Below are 23,105 nucleotides of genomic sequence, written 5' to 3'. Positions count from 1 at the left end.
AATGTAGCTATTTTCAAGGTTTGACCATGATGGCTATACCTTCACCATTCCTCAAGATAAGATGATCTTAGTTTAAAACTATGACAAGAAAGGCAGCAGGCAATATGCATTCATCTAAGGTATGCTTGACCTTTATTATTATAAATATAGTTTGGCACCATTGGTTTGTAACTGGAATGACAAAATGTTTTGTTTTAATTTACTATCTTTTGTGTATACAGTTAATGTTTTTAAAAATGACTTTTACATGTAAAAAAAAACAAAAAAACATGACAAATTATTAGAAAATTTAACCAGTTGTTGTAGAGTGAATTGAAAATGTGCAGTAAAAATACCTATCAGATTCTGAAACCCTCCCTTCCTGTTATTTATTTTGAACAAGATTTATCAGAAAATATTCTGTTAACTGTGGCTGTTTCTCTTTATGTACCTGCTCCTTTTAAATAAAAGTTTATTGTCAGGCTTTATAAAGTAAAGGGTAACTGAAAGTCAACCACTTGCTTCTGCACCTGCCAACTGTGCCTTGAGGGCATACTGTACGCTATCCCAAAATGCGCCGTGCTATGAATACCACTGCAGCACTCTGCAGGTTTACAGCTGTTTTACTTTGCATAGCTAAAATAAAACCCATGCTATTAGATGCTGTTCTTCAGTATTCATTGCTTGTCTATGCAAATCTCACTGCTTGTCTGCAGTGTATTTGGAAACCTTTCATACTTGTTTATCTATCCCAGAGCAGGCTCTGAAAAAGGAGGATGCTGACCTTTCAGATCCACCCCAGTGACCCAACAGCAACAGTGACGAGTGTGGAAAGATCACTGACAGACAATACCCTGTCAGGCACATGGGTAATATATAAGCAGCTGAAACACCCTGCCTCTGCAGCAAGACAGCAACAGGAGAAGAATGTTAAAGACATGTACTTTTTTTTTTATTTGAAGAGGAGTTGTTTGAAGTATCCATGAATAGTGAAGTGCCTTCCCTGCAGCAGACATCGGTCAGAGCGCTCTCAGTTTGGAGAGACAAGGAGGGATTTTAGACAGCGAGTTCAGCTAATAGCTACTAAAAGCAATTTTGCCATCTAAAACAACTGGAATTTTCAATAAATCGACATGTTGCTACAGGTCATCTTATGCACAGTGGCATTTTAGACACGAGAGTTAAAGGATCAGCAGAGGGATACAATGAAGCAGCAGGTGCATTTAGCGTCACAACCATGCAAAAGGCTGGTGCAACAGTAAAGCAGTTTTAGGAATAAATCCAGATGTTTTTTATTGTTTGCGTGTGTGTGTGAACTCAACTAATTCTATTGAACCTCTTAGAAAGGAATCACTGAATGCACCTCTATATATTATTATTAGTAGTAGTAAACTTGATTCAAGAGGGCTACAGCAGCTAAACAACCTTAGAAAAACCAAAATGGTTAAAACTCAGTCAGTTATATAAATACTGAGCTAATATTTGACATGGTAGTAGCTGAAAGTCATTTGTGATGCATTCTCAGAGCACAATGGATTATGAAAAATTTTGTGATTGGCTTGACAAAATGATAAGGGCGACAGGAAGCCTCAGCTTACTGGTTTTCATCAATTTATTTCAAAAGAAATGTGCGCCAGAAAATCATAGGCAGTAAAATCTGTCTGACCTGAGATTGTTGGAGAGTACCTTTTTCAACAAAGCTAATCAGTAAAGACATAAGGCCACCCATCTAGTCAAACACTCTTAAACAGGATTTAGAACCACTCACTGAGGACATAGTTAAAGTATTACGTAGTTTGCGTCACCCTGATGAGAAACTGTAACGTAAAGCATGTCGGTTAAATACAATGTGAATTGAAAGTGGGCGACTAATGTGCAATTGTAAAAAACAAAAAATATAAATAAACGTTTGAAAAAAATCTGGTAATGTGAACTGCCAGCAAGTTATTTCAAATATTTAGGTTTCTCATCTTGAAACAGCTTAAATGTGATCAAAGAGATTAGATTTAAAATGAAATTTGGAGAAATTCAATTTAATTTCAACTTTCATTCACTTTTTTAACTATTACAAAAGCAGTTCAAGGCATCATTGAGCACACAAAGTACTATAGTTTTCAGTTGTATGATTTTTTTTTTGGCAAACTGGAGTTCATCCTGTTCCTTCTTTAAGGAGAATTTCTCTGAGGATTCATGAAGCATTCTTGGCAACAGAAGCTGAAACATCAGCCTCCTTATGTCACCACTTCTTTCTAGTCCTCTGAGGTACTAAATGCAGCTGGGAAATTGGAGATCTTCTAGGACATGCTTCATACCAAATATTTTGTTTCTAAATTCAAATCAAATCAAATTTATTTATAAAGCACATTTAAAAACAACTGTTGTTGACCAAAGTGCTGCACACATAAACATTCAATACAAACATACAAATTGTGAAAATCGTATCTTTTAACAGGGTGAATAAATTTATGCCATCTAACTCATGTCAGAAACTTTCATTTTGTCTATGATACTTTCACAAAACTTGTTATTGTATTTAACATCTTTAAAAAAAACTCTTATTTATCTTATTTCAGTAATATATTTAAATCTGAAGCTTTTTTATATGATTACATTTTCAAGAAATAGACAATCCCCATTCTGCATCCGAAAACAGTGTTAGCTATGACTTTCTGCTGCCATGAGGGTTGTGTAGAATGAAACCACCATTAAACAATTTGTAATTAGGATTTTATTTCTCAAATCTGATACCTGTTTGTTCCAACGACTGCAGTCCTCTCCTGATCCTCACTGGCCATTGCAGTTTGTGCTGCATGCAGTGATTTTGTCCACCATGAATTTCCAAGTCTTAATGTTGAGCTAACAAACTGTAACACTGCCTTCTGAAGTACACAATAAATAAACACATTTTACCACATATAATGGGTATGAACTGTGGGATTACTGAGAAAGAAAGGCAAAATTAAGACACTACAAGTACATGGCCAATCAGAAATGTTCAGCACGACAGTCTACACTTGGTAGAACCAGGTACTTCCCAAAATCTGGGCATTTCTATGCCATTTTATGAATATATTATCTCTTTTGCACTTTGTTTAGCTCCTTCATTTCAATGGGTGAAACAGAAAAGTTAACTGAAAGGATCCTTGTAATGTTATGTTCCTAGGTATACAGCTTTATAGGTTTGATCTTGATTTAGTTTACTTTACTTTATTTTTTAGCTTCTTCAGTTATTGTGTTTGTTGAGTTAATCTTAATTTTGTTAAGCTCCTCTCTATGGTTGGTTTGTTCTGTTTTGTATTGCAAACCTAACGTCCCTGTCTTTGTTCAGTCAGTGTCGCTTTCACACAGATGCCCTTAACCATGAGGCAAGTTCAACTTGCTTCATAGTTCAGCTGACTCCGTATGTGTGCAGGTAAAGCAGGTGGAGCTGCAATAGAAAACCAATCACAGACACGTAGCTGGAAGGACAACAAGCAAAAACAAAAGAATGGGTGAACACACAAATTATTCATCTTACCAATACTGCTGCCGCATCATTAAAGTACAAGTAGATATAACCTTAAGGCTATATTTTTTTTCATTGAATAACCATGCTGCAAGTGCTGCCTTTTATTAAGAGATAAAAGTTTGAACCTTGTTCTGTTTTTATTCTTTTTGAAAAACTCTTTGCACTAAAGCAGAAACAAAGATAAAAACAGTTCAGTCCAATGACTTGAACTTTTTATATATAAGAAAAAAATTCTGTCATCCAGTCGTTAGGAGGCTGAAATGTGACTTGAATCAGTCTATCAAACATTTTATAGTATTGTTGTCGCAATAAATATGAACCCACTGACAGGAAGTTTGGTGAATATGATCCGTCTGTATACAGACACTTGCATTTTTTATAACTGAATGGCAGGAAATGTTTTATAGTTTATGGGTATCTGTTTAAAAGAAACTGTGCCTGATCTAAAACTGTTTTTAGGAGCAAACTTTAGAATGATCATCTTCTGTTTTATGCAATATAAGTAATTATCTAAAGTGAACCAGCTTCTTGACATTAAAAATCTCAAACTATACCCAAAGCCGCCTCACTAAAACACTAATCCTACTTTGTAGTACAAGACCTAGGTCTCAGTGTCTGATTACCAGGGCTGTTGTCCGTGTTTAATTTACTTCGTCTTCTTGGTTTCTACTTTAGTGCTAGATCCTTGTTCTTCTCTGCTCCCACGTTAGGCCAGTGTTTTGTTTGTTCTGCTTTTGGGGTGTTATGGTTTTTTTTTTTTTTTGTAAAGATATTGTGGTTTAGAAAACCTGCCTGCTTCCTTTGTTTCTGCATTTGAGTCCTTCACCTCAGAACAATATCCAAAAAACTATAGAAAATAGATGATGCACTATTGAGCAACAGTTTCTCATAGTAAAAATATAAAACCTAACCTTCGGTTCTTCGTGTAACTTATAGAGAACATTACTGCACTCTGGGAGAACTTCAGCAACTTCTTCTATGCACACAGAAATTTGCTATCACAACTGGATGTCGGCTGCATCACAGAGCTGACAAACAGGGATAATATTTAACACTTTTTGATAAGCCCATCACTACAGTTACACTTCATTCCAAAACCCTGATCAAATAAATAGCCACCATTTAAAGAAATGAAACACAAGTGAAAAATGATCCTGCTTAAAACAAAAAACCCCAGTCAGGTGTATGTTTTCTCTTAAAGCCATTCCTCCGCCACATTCTGCACCTCCAACTGCAGACTTGGCTGCTTTGTTATACCTCATATTTGCTGTATATGCTCTGTATTTCACATGGGAGTCATTGGGAGTCATCATATTCCGCTGTGCCTGTGTGAGAATGGTACAGAACGTCCCTTAGGTCCACACTTTCGGGGGGGTTTTTTTCAGTCATAAAGTATTCCTGTAGGTATTATGAAGGACAAAGAATTATGCTGCAGGACATCTTTGTTGTCTTCACACTGATCTCATACAGAGATGTAGACGCATTCCCTGAGGTCATTTGTTCCTTGAAAACATTCAGATGTGGAAAGAAAGGGGCTCTTCACAGTGTTGGGTTTGTATTCCTGGAAAACGGAAAATAGCAGGCTGGCTTCCTGCTATTGCATCTGACTCGGACTAAATTTCACTTTTTGTCTATGCTACCTTAACACCTGCTGAGCCTGCGACAATGGCATAGTGTGTTGTGATCTAGTTGTGTTTATGGCACATGATCTGAATATAAATGCTGACAAAAACAACAGAAATCCCTGCATGGGTACTCATTACCTTAACTGAGAAATAGGACAAATGCTGCAACAACTGAGAGATGAGAAATTTATTATTTAACTCTAACAGATGTTCTGTCCTCTTGTCCTCTTCCAGTAAACAAAGGTAGACTTTTTTTTTTTTAATTTGCAGAGGCTAATTAGAGAGATCAAAGAAACACATGAGGTAAAATGGCAGACATAGGAAGCCGTCACATCATATTTTGTCTTTTTTTCCTCAAAACAACAGCAGAAGAACCACGGGGCTAATGTTGGATAGATAAATGTTTCCTCGTGTGAGAACTGACACACTGAGTGACATCAGAGCGTCTCTGTGAAACTGAAATTGGCACAGGTTTCCTGCTCGGAGCTCTGGCTTCAAAAACAGTTCTGGCGTACTGAGCGAGAGGTCTGAAGTGTTCTATGTTTGACTTGTTTAGAAAGCAGCGTCAGGAGAACAGCTGCGAGGCTGAACCAGCGTTCATCGCACACAAATTCCACCATTCAAATGTGAGTCACGACCTGTTACTCACCTCTCCATCCTCGCTGGGCTCGCAGTGACAGAGTCAGGTGCTCCACAGGCTTTGGTGTACTAACGGGTTCATTGACCAATCATGGGAGGCTGTGGATTCATTAGACCAGCTGAGCTGCCTTTAAAAATAAACTAAACCAACATATATTGTTGCTTTTTTTGTTTGTTTGTTTTTGCAGATCTGGAAAAGTAGGTGAAAACCATTTTAATAAAAGGCTCATTATCCCACACAAAATAATCTTAATTTTTTACCTTAAAAGAGGCATTATATTAAAAATAAATAAACAATTAAAGGCATAGCAGTACTTGAAGGAATGCATAGTGCCTTTAATGCCAAAGTTTTAGACCAACATCATCTTATCAGAGTTGAAGCTGTTTTGGTCAAATCTTGAAAATAATATCATTTGAATTCTTAAGATGTTATGCTCAGAGTATGTGTTGTGAATGACCTTTAGCCACAACCACACCAGATTTTAGCACAACATCTGTCTAATATACTGAATTATAGCCATTTTAAGTGTTTTACTCCAAACTGTTACTGACAATTCTTTAAACAAAAGGTTTTGCACAATCTGTGAGAGTCAGAATATGTTTTTGGAATCAGTTACAGCTGCTATTACACCAAAATTTAGCTCAATATCTGTAAAATGTATTATTTATAGCCCCTTTTTGTATTTTATAAGGTCAGTTGGTTGTGGCAGCCGTCTTGAATTGAGTTAACTCCAGGAGTTAATCAGTTGTGAATGTACCTCCAGTACATCCATTTTCTAAAAGTTTCTTTGAAATTTGTCCAGTGGTTCATGAGATATTTTTGTAAAAGACATACAAACGCTTGCACACAGACACAGGCAAAAACATACTGCGCCAGCCTCACTTTTGGACGACGCGAAAATATAGATTACACTCTGAAGACTTAATTATTCTTTAGAGAGTGTTCACCTGAGAAATGACAAAATATGCAGCTTTGATCTTCACTAAACACATCTCGAGGAACTCCTCTTTGATTCTGTCATTCCACCTTTCAGTCAGTGACAAGACCCAGTGTTAATTAAAATTTCCAGGCTTCCAGCATAATGAACTGTTGACCATTTAACTGTTACCGAGGCTCATCAGATAAAGAGACAGTGATTTGGGAATTACAAAAGGTTTGGCTTGTAGGTTAAACTCATTTTCAGCAAGTTATCTAAAAGATAATGAATTCAAATTTAGCCAATAAAACTGGTCATAGCTTCAATTTAGATAGGAATCATTTCATTTCATTTCAATGAATTTGGCTTTGCTAGAAGTACAAATGAACTCGGCAATACCCCAAAAGAAATATTTACTTAGTCTATTAAGGACTTCGCTTCATTTAATCAATTTAGGTACCATGTGAATCAGTCACATCAAAAATTTTCATGGTCAGTTAAATGAAGTTGTTTTTTTTTTCTCTTATGAATGAAAGAAACCCTTGATGTCTGAATATGATCATCTTATTATTGTCCATCGCTGAAAGATGTTTTTGCCCCCATTTCTTTGTGTGAGAAGAAAGTAATAATTGTAGTTACAGCTGCAGCTGAATCCCTTTTGGAGTCAACCTGATTCAAGATGTCTGCCAAAACCAACTGACCATAAAAAACACAAAAATATCTTGAACCCAGTCAGTTTTGCAGATATAAACCTAAAGTTTGGTGTTGTAGTAGCTGAAGCCAATCCCCAACACATATTCTGAGCACTAACGGATTTTGTTTAAAATTTTGGAAAAAAAAACAACAACTTTGGAGTTAACTCTGTCTGTTAGCCAAATATCTCGTCAATATCCGAAAGGATTTTAATAAAACTTTCTTGAAACATTCATTGAATGGACTTTTACAACTCAATGACTTTTGGAGCCAACTCTATTCAAAATGGCCACCACAGCCAACTGAACATAGCCAACACAAAATGTCTATAATTCAGTCAGTTTTTCAGATACTGGGCTAAAATTTAATGAGTTTGTAGCTGAGAGACATTCACAACACATACTATGAGTGTGACACCTCCCAATATCACGTAAAACTCTGCAGTATTTTTCAAGCTTTGACCAGCTCAGCTACAACTTTGTCATTTCTTAAAATAACATGATCTTAGTCTAAAACTCTGGCATAAAAGGAGGTAGGTAATATTCCTTCAAGGAATGTTAAGCCCTTGACTGAATAAATATTCTTTGTCTATATTTGAGAAATTGAAAATCCCTCTACTGTCTGAATGTCAAGGTATATTTTTATTTTTATCACCCAGACTCACCTGATATCACAAAACAAAGTCAATACTTTGGTGTTTTGCTTTTTTTTATTACCACATTATCGAGATCTGAAGCATTGTACGAGCCGAGGTGTTGAAGTTTCTTTATCTATCTGTTGTATTATTTCAGCAGTAATTGCAGAGATTCTTTAGAGCAGCAACCCAAGGCACTGATTGATGTCAGAAATTACAGCGAGGAAGGAAGCAAATCTGCCACGCCTGCTGCATCCATCCACACGGCAAAACATTTCTAACTTGTTGTTGGCTGTTTAGGCTGAGCCGAGGGACGTATCAGTCATAATCACAGTGCATGTTGATTGAGTGCAGGTGTCATTCGAGTAATGATGAGTGAAAGCATGTACAGAGCTAAAAGATTTATTTTCTGGATGAATGTTCTTGACACAACCAGTGTAAAATATGTTTTTTTCTCATAATAGAACAGTAAGAAAGTGTAGAAAAGAGCAAATCTGAATATATATATATATATATATATATATATTAATAATATATATATATTATTAAATACATTACAAAGACAGGGAAAAAATCTGATTAATCTGTATTATTATCAAAAGATATAACTTTCTGAGTTCATGTTGATGCAGAGTTGGAATAAAAGGAAATCTGAATAATTGTATTATTATAGCACACTGACTGTGCAGCAGGTAAACACTACCTACTCCTCCAAGGTGCACTCTGTTGCTACGACAAACTCAATTTTCTGTCCGGACACCTGGAGGTCGGAAGACTTAAAGCGTGTATTATGAAGATATAGTTATTGCTACTCAGTAATGCAAAGACCAGATACACAACTCCCTTCCAGAATACAAAAAAAAAAATCTCATTCTATGAATAAGAAAACAGCTTCCAGCCTTCCTCCACCTCCGTCTCTAGTGCAGAAAACAAACCCGAGCCTTTAGTTTCGACTGTGACTGCCAGTTGTAGGAATATTGCAGCTTAAATACGAGTTGTTATTGCCGAAATTATACAGTGACAGCAGGTGATTGCTGATATGGACATAGTTATTGTTCATGATGGCTTCTGAATTTTGTTCCAAATGTCTCAATGGACCAGCTGTGTTGTCTGTAATTGAGACAAAGGGGGGACAACATTTTCTTTACCTTTTTTTTTAATGGTTTCAAATCTGCAGGAACCATATTCTACTTTCTTCTCTAAAGCTGATGTGCTTAAAGGTTCATGTCTTTTTGGTCTTAAAATCATTTAAACAAATTTACACCAAATATTTTAGTGGGTGCAATTAAAGAACTAATTAAAATGAAATTGTAAATGTTATTTTTAATGTCCTTCATTGAAATCTAAGAATTTCTTGAGTAGAAAAACCTTCATTTGATTCTCTTTGGCAACATACATTACTGGTGAACAGTTCACTTTGGCTACTGCAGTGTACCTTCAATAGATAAATTATTATTAGTGATCCCCTCTTCTTCAGTCCAATAAATTTAACAAATATAATCTGCATCCAAAATATAAATGTGGGTAACTTACAATAAACCCCTTTCAAAACAAGTGCCACTTTCAAACCACCTTTTTTTCCTTTTTTACAAAACTCCACATTCTAAACTTCCAACAAATGGCAAAAACTGCATTTGGCAGACATTTTTTTAAGGGAGTTGTGGTCATAGCAGTGTTTTAAGTGTTAACGGCGTCCTGAAAGGCTGTCCATTTGAATGCTGTCCGCTTGGAGTCCTGGGTTGGAGTACGCTGACCCACCGAAGTTCAAGTCCAAAGGTTCGCAGTTGTCTAATCTAAGAACTAAGAATGAGAAAATCACAGTTAAATATCTTCTGAAAGATTATCATGCATGTGTCTTTGCAGAAAACAACCCTTTAAAAAACCATCAAGACTGGGTTAATATAGGGGGGTTTTGTGAATAGTTCTACAACCCCAATTCCAAAAACTCAAAATTAAAAAGGTTTCAAAATTAAAAACTGGGACGTTGCTTGAAAGGGACAAGATTTCCTCTAAAACCTCCAGCAGCTGCCCTCCTCAGGTCCTAGATGTTTTTAGACTGATGTTGAAAGAAGAGGGGATGCTTCAGAGTGGGAAACATGGTTCTCTCCTAACTTTTTGAGATATGTTGCTGCCATTAAGTTCAAAATTACTTTTTTTTATTCAGAAAAAATTATAATTTCTTACTTTAAACATTTGTTGAGTTTCCTATGCTCCATTGTGAATAAGAAATGGGTTTATAAGATTTGCAAATCATTACATTCTTTTTATGTACTTTTTCAGATTTGGGTTTGCACATCATCTTTTGTTTTGAACTGCTGCAGTGTTTCATAATTATAGATAGCTTTATAGAGACAATGCAACATTGAATTTATATATTTGTAGTCAACCTTGGACGAAGGCCTGTTATTGTAGGAATTCAGCAGTAATAAGTAATCTATCCTCTCCTGTTCGGGTTCCATTTTGAACTATCATAAAAAATCAATAACAGCACTTTTTTCCTTGAATGTTATGAGACTACAACAGCTTGAAATAGCATGAACTTATATGACGTAAATTTTAATAAACTGCAATGTAGAGATATGACATTTTTGCATCTGCACATAGTGCATTTAATTGACTACATATGACTACATTCTTACACTTAATATAGTGTTACTATATATTCTTTTCTCATAATTTATCACTGTGTGAAACCTTTGTCTGTTTTTGTTTTTATGAGCTTGTGCTCTCTTCCTGCTTGAACATAGTTGTGCACCAGCATCATAAAACCTGCTATACTGCAGTTCAAAGTAGTGCACAATCGATCTCGCAATCTCAGTCCACCGCTGACAAAAATGACTTGTCACCACCCCCAAAATTTCTATATCTGTGTGTTTGAGAAAAAAAAATGCAGTCTGCTGTCTTGTGTAGATTAATTTCAGCTGGAGCTTTACGGAAAGGTTAAATATAAGGGGGCTTAGGGGAATTGACAGTGTCTTTTTTTTCCTCGTGACAAGAATAAGACAAAATGTTAGCTATTATAGTACATCATCCTATTTCACATGGTGAGGTTAGCTCATTATGGTGAGGTTACCTTATTAAAGCAGGATGAGTTATGAAGCTCCAGCCTGCAGCCAGTTACAGTACAGACTGGAGGCAATAAAATCTGCCAACCAGCACATCTGAAGCTCTCTCATAAACAGATGTTAATTTGCTCCGTATCATATCTGCTAACAATGCTGAACTTGTGGAAAAAGGTAAGTGATTAAGCATAAAGTCTGTCAGAGTAAATCAGCGCCGTAATGAAACAACAGCTGAGGTGTACAACCTGGTAAAGTTTGTTTCTTCAAAGTTAAATTTGTTGTTTACATTCTGTCACTCATAAACCAGATGGACAACTTCCAAATACGCAAAGTATACTAAAAGCAAACTTCTTCAGAAGATGTTTTGGGGGCTAGCCTACCTGGGTCTGCAGGGTACTCCTCAACCAGCTTCCTGTGAGTGAAGGCTTTCTGGTGCTTCTTCTTCAGGATGATGTAGGCCACCACTCCTACACAGGCCGCCACTGCCGTCGTTCCAAGAACAGCCAGCCAGGCCACGTTCCTCTTACTCCTGTACGGATCCGATTCCAAACCTTCATTAGGAAAGAAATGAGGGATTAGAAGGGGGTGGGAAAGGCTTATAAATAATTTGTCAACAAATAAATGATTTATATCAACTCCTGTCTTAGAGGGCTAATTGTAAAATAATTATGGCTGAAAATGTGTTTTCGGAGAGTGTGTTTGCAGCAGTGGCACTCTCCATAGATATACACATCCTAATTAGTCAGAATTGCGGAATTTACACTGTGATAATTAATGCAATTAACATGCCAAAATCACGATAATTTTTTGAATACATTTGAATAAACTAAGGTGGCATGCTGGGTTAATCATCTAAATAAGGTTTACAGGGCCTGAGTGCTTCTTGTATGGCATAAATGATCCAATGTCTTCATGGATAGATATAACAATTCAGCACATAAAACTATAGCACAGAGCTAATTGGAAGCTGCGTAAAACATTTAAACTCACCCTCACATTTGGCTGTCTAAGTAGACCTAATGAAACATGTATAAAACGTTTAAATCTTTATAACTTTTATTCTGAGTTGCTAGGTTTTAATCAGTGACAATTTCAGAAACTCAATATCTGCTCAGGCACAGATATTTAGGAAAAAAACTTTGTTAATATGTTCATACGAAACTAGACTGAAGTTTAAATTATTTAGCTGAGAACTTTGGCTTTTTCTTCTTCCTCTTTTTTTGAGCTGTCTGAGTTCAAAACAAGTAAACACAGTAATATATTTATTTTTGAAGCTGCCAGATTTGTCCACACTATTCTTCGACAGAAAAATGTCTCTTTTTTATTTTATAAAGATCGACACAATAAAATGACTTACAATTTATTCACTTACTTGAATCTATTTTGCCTCTAACCTGGGGTCAGGTGAACCAAAGGATTTAAACTAATTCTATTTGTGTTTTCGACAGTTCTGCAAGCAGACAACACATTTCTTCCAGTTATTTAGGTCCTTTTTTTATTCTGGCTGTAGTAAGACTTGTATTCAGCACCTGTCATTCTTCCCTGCTCTCCTATGAGTAAAAAACTCCATCTTTATGTTACCCCAAACTAAAAAGAAAAAATCTTTTAGCCTCAGAGTGTTGCTCTGTGGCTGTTAATATCAACCTACAACACATGAAATAATGATGAAACTATATGGAAATAAACGGGGCATATTATTTACATCATCCAGCACAATTTTTAAAGTAATATTTTTTAGTAGAAACTGACATTTGTGTGTCTTGCATGTTTTCTTTCACAGGAGGTGGAACTTGTCAGCTAGTTAGTAAAATCGAAATAGATTTCTAACTTTTTTTTTGTACTAAATGCACTGTCTCAGCAGCCTTTCTCGCAATACAAAAACAAACAACAATGAAACTAGAAGCAGTCAGAGAGCACAAACCTCTGCCAAGGCCAGAGTGTCAGTAAAAAGTAGTGCGCTCCAGATCATGAGCTGAATCACCATCAAAATTTTATCAACTTGGGGACGGAGGGAAGGTGGGGAGGGGATTCTTTCTGTTCAATATTAGTTTTTATGTAATCTTGCTAACAGACAGACAACCACATAAAAACCGAAAGCATAACCTCCTTGGCAGAGGCAACAAAGGGGTCACCTGCTGGAGCATAGAGAAAGTTTTAACAAGGAAGGTTTTAAAAAGGTTTTAACAAAACAGTCGCCTGTGACCTTGACTTTTGACCCAGTGAATTTGAAATCAACAGGCATCATCCTTGACCCATGACGTGTCTAGCTGTGCAGTTTGACATTCCTACATTTTACGGTTGTAGAGTTAGAGCACAGAATCACCTGTGACCTTGACCTTTGACTTTGATACGACCAAACTTTAATCACTTGTTCTTTGTGGCATTTTTGATGGTTCCTGAAGATGTCGTGAAAATCCCTTCATAATTTTTTTGAGTAAGCTTGTGCACAGACAGACAGACAAATGCTACCAAAAACATAACATTTAAGATTTCCTGTTCTTAAAACCTAAAACTCACTGACCAGACATGAAGCATAAACTACAGTGTGGTTTTTGACTATTACTCTGAGCATGGCTTCTATGTTACATCAACAACTTCATCTATCCGTGGTCCATTGTTTTGTTTTTTTTCCAGCCTGGAACATTAGCGCATAAGAGTATTTGTGACAGTAGGGTGGAGTTGGCTGGCTCACACACCTCTTTAAAAGTGGCTGCTCCCAAAAAGATCAGAAACTTCATTGTTATAAAGGGTGTGGTGGTATTTTAAAGGAGCATGTGACAGATATGTCATGAGGACATCATAAAGCTGTCTGTTTATGAAAAAAGAGGACATATTGTCTCTTTGAACTACTTTTAAAAAGCCTTAATTTTCCAACCACACCCAGGTAGTTTTTTTTTTTTTTTTTACCTAACCAAATTACTTCTTAATGATTAAACCTCATGAAACACTGACTGAAAGTAGAATCAAAGTGCAGCTAATCCCAGTCATGTGTTACGCCAACATCCAAATGCACTTTTCCACTTGTTAAATGTGAAGATCCTTCTTTTTGTATCATTTTTATCTAGCTGCCTAAAGACTTTTTTTTCCCCAAGTAACTTGTTTCACGCCTACAAAAACAGAAAACAAAAATAAAAATATAGAAACGCATGGCGCAAATCAATAAATTAAGATTCAGGTCAGTTTTACAAACTTCTGCATATGTGCTGTTGATAAAGCTTGACATCTACTTATTGAATTACTTGTTTTTGTGAGGACTATTTCTATTGATGTTTAGTTATCCCCTGGCCACTAGCACCACCATGAGATAGATTATTATCTGCTGTATGGATTGCCAGGGATCTGAGAAAAGACACCCAGTCTTAGCACATCTTTTGCCATCTCGCACGTTAATCAAGTTCACCCGACACTTTGTAGGGACGAAATATCTACATCTTTCATGACATCACTGCATCAGTTGTGCAGTGTTCGAATAAAAATGGCATCAAACATATTAAGGCATCAAACCACACTGTAGACGGTTAATAAAATGAATTGTGAGCGCATGTTTTAATTCACTGTGAGATCAGATACCTGAGGTGAGCGGGTGTTTTGATTTATTGAGGTCAGAGAAGCCAAAGATAAATTGTGAGCTCATATTTAGAAACACTTTCTTTATCTGCATACAACAGTGGGTGTCTTTGCATGGTTTTTGTGTACATGCTGTGCCTGTCATGGTGACTGTGGGGATTTTTTTCTTCTTCTGGATCGCCCACAGTTTCAGAACAGTTTCCCTACTGTTTATTGCCATCATTTGTTATTGTTATGTCTTGCTGTCACATCTGTCTGTGTGATGCAAGTTTTGTTTATCCCAGCCTTACACCAGCCCTTTATGGGCCTTTTCATTGGTACCAAGCTTGCCCACATGTATTTTTCAGTGGAAGTAGCTTTTTCGAGGAGCTACAAAAGGCTAAATTGAATTGGAGATTGATTTGCACAACTGTGTATAAAAGAGGTCTTTTTCACTCCAATCTCCCCCAAATCTTAAGGTCGACACCAAAAGCTAGTCTCACACTCCTGAACAGAGGTAGAAGCTTCTTTAACCTCGGTCCCTTGCTGCCTTTTTCAGGCCCTTTTTTGGTGGCTAAAACAGGGTTTCATTGTCCTACTGAGAGGACTGCTGTAACGGACCCCTTCTCTCATAGTGGCTACATCGATAAAACCTGAAACTCAATCCAACCTTTGCCTTTGAAAGAGTGAGCATTTGTCCTTTGCCAGTGGGAAAATAGATGCAGCTAAATGTGGGTCAGAGAAAGGGCGGAAAAGCCCAGTGTGTAAAACATACAACAGTGATAAATGTGCTTATGATCAGGGAGCAAAGTGTTGCTTTATAACCAAGTTGATCCTTGAAGGATTTAAAACTGTTTTTTGTTACAATTCTATTTTTGCCCTACACCATTTTTTGAAAGGATAATATATTTTTTAGTGGGGCTGTGAGGTATTTCTGAATAGGTACTGTAATCCATCAGCACTGCCTCAGTTTTGACTGTTGTTGACGCCAAAGAATGATTTTACAGCAACATGATTCACATAAAACCTAACATCAACCCATCCCATGTAACTGTCTGATAGAAACATGATGGGATTTAGGAAGCCTCAACACAGCATTTGCTTGAACCGCAATGTTATTATTGTACCGTCTGAGATGGTTAAGTAATTATTTGTCCCTTCTTAAAAAAATCCTGTCTAATTCCCCTGACTATTCATAAGAATGGCACACAAATTGAGTTATTCCTTTAATTTAAATTTTTCAAAAAAACATGACTTTTACTCCCCGACTACCATCCCCTGAAATCAGACTCCAAAGACACTATATAAGTCTATTTTGCAGGCATAAAATTGTACATCAGAAACTGTATTACCTGATTGTGCCCCAGTTCCTCGTTCTGAGCCGTCTGCAAATATCCCGTTCTTGTTAGCCACCTCAGGTGTGCTTGGGACATCTGTGGTCGTAGGTGAGCTTGTTTCTGGGGTCTCAGAAGGAGCTGCTGCTGTAGACTCTCCTATTTGTGGTGCTGTGGTGCCTGGTGCTGTGGTGCTTGGTGCTGCAGTGCTTGGTGCTGCAGTGCTTGGTGCTGCAGTGCTTGGTGCTGCAGTGCTTGGCGCTTCTGCATTTGGCGCTGCAGCGTTTGGTGCTGTGGCGTTTGGTGCTGCGGTGCTTGGTGCTGCGGTGGTTGGTGCTGTGGTGCTTGGTGCTGTGGTGCTTGGTGCTGTGGTGCTTGGTGCTGCGGTGGTTGGTGCAGATGTGGTGGTAGATCCTGTATGGTTTGCTAATCCTTTGTCTGAATCTGGTGTTGTTGTGGGCTGTTTTGTGGTACCGTTCTCTGGGGCCAAGGTTGTTGACTGTAGTGTGGTGTTGTTATTAGAGACATCTCGAGGACTGGTGGAGTTATCTGCGGCCATGCTTGAATTAAATTCCTCTTCAGCTTCTGTCATGTTGGTCTGGCTGGACTTTGTCAATTCTGTTGATGAATTAGCTGGAGGATTGGCAGCCTCTGGCAATTCTGGTTGCTTAGTGGTTCCATTTTCAAACTCTGAGTTCATCGTTTTGTTGGAAATATCCAGATCTTCAGATGTTTTATTTTCACCCCTAATTTGGATTGCTACATTCTCCTCTTCTTCAGTATTTTCTACCATAAAGCCAGATGGAATCCCGCCACTGTTGTCATTCTCAGACTCTGAGGTATCCAACCCTGACTCAAACTCGTTTTCTTCAGGAGATAGAGAATTTCCATTTTCGTTGTTGTTTATTTGACGGAGCCAAGCTTTATCAATTGTATGTACAGGAGACGCAGTTGTTGTTATACTCTGAAGTGATGCCAAATGAAGTGCTTGAGAAAGCAGAAAGAGGCATGCTGTGATTTTTAAAGTTTTCATTGTTCTTGTTGAGTTCACTCTGAAATATAAAAAACAAAATTTTAGGTTGTATATAGTACATCAATTTAGAGACTCACATTCTTCTTTCATAAAATTTTGTTGTTTTTACATTAAAATAAACCAGCGACAAATACATTTTATGAAAATTACATTGTGTTTAAAAAGTGAGAGCTTAAAAGAGCAACTGCACCAACTTGGTCATCATTTGTAGAAAGCATTTATTCCAAAGTCAATAAACATTTGACTTTACATAAAGTCGACTTTACATAACCCCACACGCCTATAGAATCATCTTAAAGGCTGGATCATTTTTTTCTTAACAAAACAGAGTTTAAATTATTTTTTCTGTGTTGCTATGTTGGGTCAAACTAAAGGAATCTGGAAATTGCATAACTGTAACCGGCATGCCTGTGCACCTCTCTCGTGGGACAGAAGAGACCTTGACACTGTCACAAGAAGTGCCTCTTCGCAGTTCAAAGAGGTGTCAAGCAGTGTTGAATCGCTTCTTTGAAGTGTCAAGAGGGAATCTTTTGAAATAGCTACAGTGCGAATTAGCAATTATTTTTATGTCTCTTCAACGGCACAGACAATGAGCTTCAGGTTGCCAGGTCGTCCCTCCTTTTTTTGTGAACTCAAAATCTTTGTGAAGCCTCGAAGGTGTTTCTTTCACTTTGGCACAAACACCTAGTTGGGTTTGAGGATACAGTCATCAGAATCTAGTGGCTCAAGGTCACTGTGACCACGCAGAAGAAAATCCTGTAATATATGAACAATTTTGACAATTTCTTTTCTTTTTCTTTGATAAGAATAAATTAATTTATTCAAAATATAAAAAGTCAGTATAATTCTGTTTTATGACAAATATACAACAACATAACTCAGATAAATAAGACGTTAAATTGAATCTGGACTAGTAAGTGCATACAAACACATAAAGTATACTTTTATTTGTTAGTTTGGTAAATATTAGCTTTTAGTTGTAATGTGGTTTTATTACATAAGGCCCAGCAGTGAGAACTTTTTGATGTGTAAATGATAAACCCCAGAGTTTCAGAATGTTCTTGATGTTTTTAGTTTCAATAATTTCTTTTTAAAAGCAGTAAATGAGTATTATAAATATTTTTATGGTATTGTACTAAACTGATACTAGCAATGATGACAGATTAATATTGTATAAAACCCAAAGCTTGTTATGTGGTATGAGTCATTTTGTGTAGGAAGAGACTGAAGAAGCACTTTTAATGACAGTACAGCACAATGTTAATATGGCTTTTATTATGACTTTTTGATATTAATACTTCTCAAAATGTAAATAGATGTAAAAGAAAATTGCTTCTAAATTATGAGTTAAAATATTCTAATTCCAGAATTTTATTTTTATTTTTTATTTTTTATTTTTAGGCTTGTGTGTGATGAAGACAGAATGCCTTATGGAGAGATCCAGAGTTCTTAAAATCAATTTTTCCACAGCATTCAAACTCACCCTGACGGCACTAAAAGATTCACGGAGCAACAAAACATTTCTGCTTGCTCCTATTTTCCAAAAGTTAAAGAAAAAAAAAAACCTGCCTGCTTTGATAGTGCAGGTCAGCTGCACTGACACCAAATCATATTGGAAATCCTTGAAGAGCTGAACCTGTCCCACCTTCCGACTATCAAAGATCCTCTCGTTTGATAGTTAACATCTTCGGGATCGTGACATCCTGAGCTGCAACATCAGGAGTTTGTCTGTGAAGTTCTATGCAATAACGCCTGCAGTGTTATCCGGATCAACAAAGTCGCAACACAATCTCAAGAGAGATGTGTGACTTATTGACGGGGTGAATTAACACAAATGCTCTGTGAGCTATGTGTTTTCCCCTCGGCATAACTCCTACATACAAATGACAGCAGCTCCCTGCAGGGCATGCTTGCTGTGAGTGTCTTTGTTGATCAGCTGCTTTGTTCCTTCTTGCTATCAGTGTGAAAGGCTCCACGTACAGTATGCAAGGCTGGAAAGGAGGACATGCAAATCTGGGGATTTTATTTTTAGTTTTACCTGTTATACCTGTACTATGCTTTCATTCTGGCTATTTAATATTGGTACCACTAACTGGAAATAAATTGAGTCTGTTAATTAATAGCTGTGTGGTTGTCATGCTTCTGACTGACAAACACCAATAAGCCAGAAATGTTAATCTATGGGCAGTTCCTCTACATACTTGTTTGTCATTCACAAACACTGTGTACCTATTTTTCTTCTCTGCACTTTGAAAAATAAATGAAAAAGCCATGGGTGGTTGCTGGCGACTGCCTGCTGTGTGAATGCTGGATCAATCAAACTATTCGCATTTGCCTATCATTTAGAAAAATAGTTCAGTCAACCAAAGAATGTGCTGCAGTCAGAAAAAAAAAACTGTTGGTGTTTCACAATCCAGAGAAGGAAAAAGTTTTATGTCAGTTTTTCTGAACCAAGTACAGGTAACACAATTAAAAAAACAACAACTCAGCATGAAATTGGTTCTCCAGAAGGAAGATTGAGCTACTTTTTTACCTCCATCTTTTTTTGTTTATGATTAAACCTTTTTTCTTCACAAATAAAGCTAAGACTACTATCTCACAATGCTGTGACTGGTTGAAGAATGGTATTTGCAGGGAAGTCTCCAGAAAATCTGGTAACGTTTGCCCCGGTTCTCGTTTACCTTGCGTGAGTCGCAGAGGGGTGTCGTCCTGTTGCTCAAGTTTTAATTATAAAAAGCAAAAGATTGGTGCGACAAATTCATTGTGGACATCTTAAACTCTTCTGAATGTTGTCATAGGCGTCTCCAATTAGTCTAACAAGGGCTAGAACTGTATTTGGATGCCTGCATGGGAGCTCTCCTCTCACAGAAACCATTTGTGGCAAATGTCCGGGACTAAAAACCATGTTAAAATAAATTATTTGTAAAAATGGTCCAAATCTTCCTATCTTTATTTTAAAAGCATACTACAGTGGATTAAATCATAAACCACGGTGGGCACAAAATAATGTGCATGACAAGAAAACGCAGTTTTGCAAGTCGTGCTGACAAAAATAAGTCATGATTTTCTCAAGCCGGCCATACAAAACATGGCCACTTTGCTTGCTGGTCGTTTGGAGATGTGAACAGAGAATTCGTCTTTTTTTTTCTCGCAGTTTTCCCTCAATTTTGAGTCACAGAATAGTTTTCAACAGTTGCAGCCCAGTGAAACAACGCATGATGCAGTGCATGTGGTCAGAGCTTTTCCTAAAAAAAAAGAAAAGAAAATCTAATAAAATAAATGGAATTTTGCCTAAATGTGCTACCTAGACTTTTAAATTATTATTCAACCAGCTGGGGGAAAAAAGTGAGCAATCTGGGCTTTAGTCCAATCCATCAGCGTCTTCTTAGAAATTTAGCCTGAAGGTTGAAACATATTATTCACATGTATGCGTACATGTACTTTTTTCTATTCCCCTCACTTCAAATCTATATTTTGACTCTGAAAAAATACCTCAATAATTAGATGATTAATGAAACAATTATTGCATACTGAACAGTCTGTGTTTAAAAGCCTAACTGTGCTGCAAGCATTTGAAATTCAAAATGAAACCAGTTAATGTGGAGCAGGTTTAACAGGTTTGTTGTTATATGTGCCACGTAAATGAATATGTTTCCTGTGAAAACAATCCTGATCGTGCAAACATCAGATTGGGTGTAATGACTTTAAAACTCGTCCCAGAAATGTCACAGGTCACCTGAAACAACTCAGACTGGTCAAAGACAAATGTTCTCAATATTTTGGGCTTGTGCTTGCCCACATATGTGGGCTGTTTAATCCAAGCCAGTGTCACTTCCTGTCCATCATATTATTCCCGCATCCTCCCACACTGCTGCTCTGAGAGTGTATTTGTCCGTGGGTGTCTCACCAACGAGCCTTTGAGAGGCAGCGAGTCGAGAAGACAGGAAGACATGTTTACCTCTGACCCATCACACTCAGAGAAGCTTTCTGCTGAAAAGAGTTCCCACTCTGCTGCTCTGTCAGAGTCTGTAGCAGCTATCGCCTCAGCAGCCCTGTCAGCCTTAACTTCCCAGAGATCCAGTCCCACGTAAACAAAGGAACACACATAGACAGAAAGAAACACTACACCCTGAAAACACCCCTGGACCTAAATACAGACACACAAACACATTAATTAGCTGACATTTAAGCTGTTCACTGTTTCCCTCTGTTGTTATCAGATTCTCTAATTTACGTAACATTTATATTAATACAACTCTAATAGCTGTGTTAGACAAAGTGTTGAGTATATTTCCTGCGCTGTACATAACAAACACATCAGATAAACAACTGACGGTTGTCATGCAACAAATTAAGCAGTCCATCAGCACATGGAACAAAACACAACTAATGACCACAACTAACGAGCAATTAAGATAACAGGAAAACACTGGTACATTTAAACTGTTTACTACATTTACCTTTGTTTTCTGTGTTTAAATTGTAGGCAATTTGAATTGTTCCAATTTCTAATTCTACATTTTATCTCTCCATGGCTTTTACTTTCTGATTTTATACTCTTGTAAATCTAAAAAATTGCAATCACATAAGGTCCTGTTTCGTGTTTGTTGCTTGTTAAATATGAAATCTCTCGGCAGCGAATCCTTACCTTGATCTCTGGCTGTGTCAGATGAGAACAGGTGCGCAGACAACTAACTCCCTTCACTGACCTGCCAACATGTAACAATGAATCAGCAGTTGCCCTGGAGAGAGAAGCAGGGAACGGAGGGAGGAGGGCCCAACAGAGTGACATTCACAACCTGCTCAACCTGCTTCTACACCTGCCGGCACAGCAACACGCCCTGAACTGCATCCGCCGGGCGCTGTGAAAAGGCCACAGAGAGCAGGGATGGGAAAGAGAATGTGGAGAGATTTCTAAAGTTTGATTTAGTTTGTTTACCAGCAATTGTAACATGTTGCCATCTACATACGTTCAATATGTCAGTTTTTAGTTGCCAAGTTAGGGTTATAAATTCCCCCAGTAGGAGGAGCCTTTTGCCACCCGTCCTTCTGAGCTTTTTTTTTTTCTTCCTCTTTTCACAGAGGGACTGTTGAGGACTGCTGTCGTCATGGCAACAAAAAAGGAGCCCGACGAGCTCAGGTTTCATCCACGCCTTTGTCTCTCGTCTATATCAGGCTTCCACGTGTGACGTGTGACTTTGTGAACTCTCAGGTAGTGTGCGTCAAATGAGCCGGGATTGTTTGTCTCTCATTCCTCAGTCAAGTGAGTCACGCAGCGATTGAATTCATTTGAGCAGACGAGTGAGGCAGATAAAGTGGCACTCAGAGCCAGTGTGCTTTGAGTTAAGAACAAGGACTGAATGTGCTGTTTTGTTAATGAAACCTACATGTACAAGTTTCAATTTAAAAGTTAGACAGCAATTCCCTGAAAACCCTGAACCCACTCAATGTAACCATTATTCTGCTTTGACACCAATACTTGTTATAAGTTCATATTAGCACCCACGGCTTGTTTAAAGATTCTTCTCTGAAATATATCAAGTGTTGCCTGTTTTTTCTTTTTATTATTGCCACAGTCAGAATGAGCTAAAACAGCCTTACAACTGAGAACCATGTAAAATACACTCCAGTTGATTTACCTATTTAATCATGTGGATGATATTCATGTGTTTTTATCAGAACAGATGTTTACCATTCACACCAACTTAGCTTAGCATGTTTTTTTCTTTGGTTACTATCATTAAACTCAATGAAGGTTTTATGAAAATGTAATTCATTGAGCTGCGACAGCTGGCAACTACTCTGTGAATGGCACTCAGGATGGTTTTGTTTGGAAATGTTTGCGGGGGTCGTCAGTTTTCTTTGTGTTAGTCGCAAATGATCGCAGTTTTGTCACCTGAATTTGGAACATGTTTGAAAAGTTTCTCAGGAGCGTTAGAGCTGTATTTTTACACCTGCACATTAGCCCTCCACTAACAGAAAACAGCCCCAAAAATCCAGGCCATGATTATTAAAATGGTCTATATCAGACCATCTCATTTACAAAGTGTACTCCTGTAGATTACCATATAAATGGGGGGGCGATTAACAAGGTGGGTTCAATGTGGGCGGAGGTAGGCAACAAAATAATGTGCA

At 37.4% G+C, this 23,105-nt stretch overlaps 1 protein-coding gene across 2 annotated transcripts; it reads right to left on the bottom strand.

Annotated features, from left to right (window-relative positions):
* Positions 1-8,381: 8,381 nt before the first annotated feature.
* muc15 (mucin 15, cell surface associated) lies at positions 8,382-21,874 on the bottom strand. Of its 2 annotated transcripts, none has more exons than XM_017414153.3 (4): positions 21,619-21,874; positions 15,956-16,989; positions 11,438-11,608; positions 8,382-9,795 (listed from the first exon to the last, which is right to left on the bottom strand). In XM_017414153.3, the coding sequence occupies exons 2-4, from the start codon at positions 16,968-16,970 to the stop codon at positions 9,680-9,682; spliced, it is 1,302 nt and encodes a 433-aa protein (XP_017269642.1). In that variant the 5' UTR covers positions 16,971-16,989; positions 21,619-21,874; the 3' UTR covers positions 8,382-9,679. The 2 variants fall into 2 exon arrangements, with proteins under 2 accessions (XP_017269642.1, XP_037835764.1); XM_037979836.1 differs by lacking the exon at positions 21,619-21,874 and adding an exon at positions 20,929-20,954.
* Between the last annotated feature and the right edge of the window lie 1,231 nt (positions 21,875-23,105).

The sequence above is a fragment of the Kryptolebias marmoratus genome, linkage group LG15 (genome assembly GCF_001649575.2).
Source record: "Kryptolebias marmoratus isolate JLee-2015 linkage group LG15, ASM164957v2, whole genome shotgun sequence".
Classification (NCBI taxonomy): domain Eukaryota; kingdom Metazoa; phylum Chordata; class Actinopteri; order Cyprinodontiformes; family Rivulidae; genus Kryptolebias; species Kryptolebias marmoratus.
Note: the sequence above shows the minus strand (reverse complement) of the source record. Positions and strands in the feature narration are given on the sequence as shown.